Source organism: Tupaia chinensis, unplaced genomic scaffold (genome assembly GCF_000334495.1).
Source record: "Tupaia chinensis unplaced genomic scaffold, TupChi_1.0 Scaffold138060_1, whole genome shotgun sequence".
Classification (NCBI taxonomy): Eukaryota; Metazoa; Chordata; class Mammalia; order Scandentia; family Tupaiidae; genus Tupaia; species Tupaia belangeri.
The window spans coordinates 775,541-779,045 of record NW_006197961.1 but is presented as its reverse complement, the minus strand read 5'-3'; the positions used below and the strand labels follow the sequence as shown (position 1 = coordinate 779,045).

The window sequence follows — 3,505 nt, the reverse complement described above, 5'->3', positions numbered from 1 at the left end:
GGGGGGATGGCCACACCGCAATCCCTTCTTCTCCATTCTTCTCTCGGGATCTTGGGCACGCACGCACACGTGCCTGGCGTGAGTTTAAGCCACCGGGTCCAGGACTCAAACTGCGGTCGACTACGTGGGAGTCCAGCGACATAGCCATTATGCTAACTGCTGGTCCCTAAATGATTATTTTTTAAAGAATGACTTTATTGGGGACCAGCAGGTGGCATGGTGGTTAAGGTGCTGGACACTCGCACATAGGTGACCACGGTTCAAGTCCCGGATCTGGTGGCTTGCTGTCTTGCTTTGCAGCTCTCTCTCTGTCTCTCTGGTCAAGTTAAAATAAATGAATGAATACATAAATACAATTAAATAAATAATTTAAAAATGATTATTTTATTTAACTTTTATTTATTTTTTCATTTGTTCATTTCGATTCTACCAGAGAGGGACAGAGGGAGAGGGGGAGAGAGAGAGAGAGAGAGAGTGAGAGTGAAAAAGCAAGCCTTCAAGCACCAGGTCCAGAACTCAAACCATGGTCAGCCATGTGGGACTCCAGCACCTTTAACCACCACGCCACCTGCCAGCCCCTAAATAAATATTATTTTTTTAAAAAATAATTACTTTATTTACCTTTAGTTAGTTAGTTAGTTAAATTGGACTAGAGTGAGAGAGGGAGAGAGACAGAGGGAGAGAGGGAGGATGAGAAAGCAAGCTGCCAGGTCCAGGACTCGAACTACGGTTGGCCATGTGGGAATCCAGCGCCCTTAACTACCATGCCACCTGCCGCCCCCTAAATAAATATTTTAAAAAGAAAAATAAAAAGAGACCTGACCATGTGCCCTGGGAAGAAATGAATTCCTTGGATCATGGCAGGTGTTACCCAGAGGCCACTGCCCAGACCCCGGAGGGCCACAGCTGGTTCCAATGGACACGAGTCACCCCTTGGACTTCCCATGGGGGCCAGGGCCAGGGGAGGGCAGCCTGGGCAGAGAGAACCCCAAGGTCAACAGCGACCAGGCAAGATGGCATCTCCTGGGGAAGTCCCACCAGCCCTCCTCCCCGCCTGTTCTTCCCTGCAAGAAGGTGACAGTGGAGGCGGTGCAAGTAGCCTTTAAATATAACTCGCTCAGCACCATCTGACGCTTCAGGGAGCCCAGGGAAGGGAGCCAGGCCCCCCTAACCCAGCCAGCCCCCCTCCACCCTGGGGGCTCAGCCGCCCCCGCCTCCCAGCCCTGCCCTTGCAGCCTGTCCACAGCTCTCCCTCATTCATGACAATCAAAGCTATCTCCAGACATTGCCAGGTGCCCTCGGCATGTGTGTGTGTGTGTGTGTGTGTGTGTGTTGGGGGGGGCATGGCCTCTCCAGCTCTCTCTGAGATGCCCCCCACCAACACCCGCCTCACGCACACAGATGTGCTCTTGCACGCCCACGCACTGTAACAAGGCCACCTTTAGAAGCAGGGACCAGGAGGCCAGCCAACTGGCAGAAGGCCAGGCCTGACTGTGCTCGAAAAACCTCCCTCCTTGGGCGGAGCCGGGCGTGGAGCAGGACAAATCGGGTGCGGAGGGACGCCCCAGCGGACACCGGAACTCACGTCTCGGGGAACACATGAGCGCATTGTGCGGCTCGGGGTGCCTGATCCAGCCTGGACTCTGCAGGCTGCAGATGGATGGCCATGGATGGACCACAGAGGCCCCCTGTCCCTCAGTCCCACCTGCTCCACCCGGCCACCGGGTGGCCCCTCTGCACAACAGTCCGCCCCCTCGGCCCACCTGTCCACTTCTGCAGACCCTCCCTGGTCTGTCTGGGTGTCTGCAACCACTGCCCCGCCAGTCTCTGGCTCTCCGTCCGGGAGGGCCACACACCCACCCAGGGTTCTCTAAGCCCACCGACCCTCCTTCAGGACCCCCAGGCCCTTGTTCGTCCTGTCTGGCATTTTTCTTTTTCTTTTTCTTTTCTTTTCTTTCTTCCTTCCTTCCTTCTTTCTTTTCTTTCTCTTTCTTTTTCTTTCTCTCTCTCCCTTTCTTCTTTCTTTCTCTTTTAAATAACTATTTTAACTTTGTTTTAATTTGACCACAGAGGGACAGAGTGAGAAAGCGAGAATGCAAGCCGCCAGGTCCGGGACTTGAACCATAGCCACACTAGGGAGTCTAGCGCCCCTAACCACCATGCCACCTGCCAGTCCCTCTCTCTGGCACTTTTTCTGTTGTTCCTTTGACCATATGAGGGGGCTTCAAAAGTTTGTGTGTGTTGGGACCAGCAGTTAGCGTAATGGCTATGTCACTGGACTCCCATGTAGTCGACCGCGGTTCATGTCCCAGATCCGGTGGCTTAAAACTCACGCCGGGCGCGTGTGCGTGCGTGCCCAACATCCTGAGAGGAGAATGGAGGAGAAGGATTGCAGCATGGCCATCCCCCCCTGGGGGGTGATTTCTCACTTTCTGTCTCTCTGTCTCTCTCTGTCTCTCTGGTGAGTGCATGTGCCCTATGGCAAAAACTTCTCCAAAAATAATAATAATAATAATACAGTTTGTGTATGTGTGTGTGATCAACAGATGGCATAATGGTTATGTCACTGGAATCCAGATAATTGATGCATAGTTCGAGTCCTGGACCTGCTAGCTTGAAACTCACGCCGGGTGCGTGTGCGTGCGTGCCCAAAATCCGGAGAGGAGAATGGAGGAGAAGGGATTGCGGCGTGGCCATCCTCCGTGGTGGGGGAGATTTCTCACTTTCCCTCTCTTGGTCTCTTTCCAGTGAGCACCCATACCTCATGGCAAAAAACTTAGTAAAGAAAAAAGTCGTGGAGGGCCAGCCAGGTGGTGAGGTGGTGAAGGTGGCCTTGATCTCAGAGGGCCGACTGTGTGGTTCAAGTCCTAGACTCGGTGACTGGAAAAACATGCCGGGCCAGCAGGTCAGGTGAGGTAGTTAAGGCTTGGGATTTCCATACGGCCAACTGTGGTTCAAGTTCCAGATCTGGCTCATTTTCTCACTTTCCCTCTCTCCGTTTCTCTCGGGTCAAATGAAAATTAATTTAATAATAAAATAATTCTTTTAAAAATTAAGAAAAAGAGGGGAACCAGCAGTTAGCGTAATGGCTATGTCGCTGGATTCCCACGTAGTCGACCGCGGTTCGCGTCCCGGACCCAGTGGCTTAAAACTCACGCCGGGCGCATGTGCGTGCATGCCCAAGATCCCGAGAGGAGAATGGAGGAGAAGGGATTGCGGCATGGCCATCCCCTCTGGGGGGTGATTTCTCACTTTCTGTCTCTCTGTCTCTCTCTATCTGGCGAGCGCACACGCCCTATAGCGAAAACCTCTCCAAAAAAAAAAAATTAAGAAAAAGAAGGGCTGACAGTTGGCATGATTGGGGTGCTGGACTCCCACATGGCCCACTGCGGTTCGAGTCTGGGCCTGGCAGCTTGCTTTCTCACTTTCTCGCTCTCTCACTCTGCCCCTCTCCAGTCAAATTAAAATAAATCAAGTGAAATAAAATCATTGAAAAAGAAAACTT

General features: G+C 52.3%; 1 protein-coding gene across 1 annotated transcript in view; it reads left to right on the top strand.

The window, feature by feature from the left end:
• Window positions 1-1,131, top strand: part of CACNA1A (calcium voltage-gated channel subunit alpha1 A) — a 335,330-nt gene extending 334,199 nt beyond the window's left edge. Inside the window, exon 47 of the mRNA XM_027776775.1 lies at window positions 1,072-1,131. Within this exon, the coding sequence (XP_027632576.1) occupies window positions 1,072-1,131 (60 nt within the window). The remainder of the gene's footprint in view (window positions 1-1,071) is intronic.
• The last annotated feature ends 2,374 nt before the right edge of the window (window positions 1,132-3,505 follow it).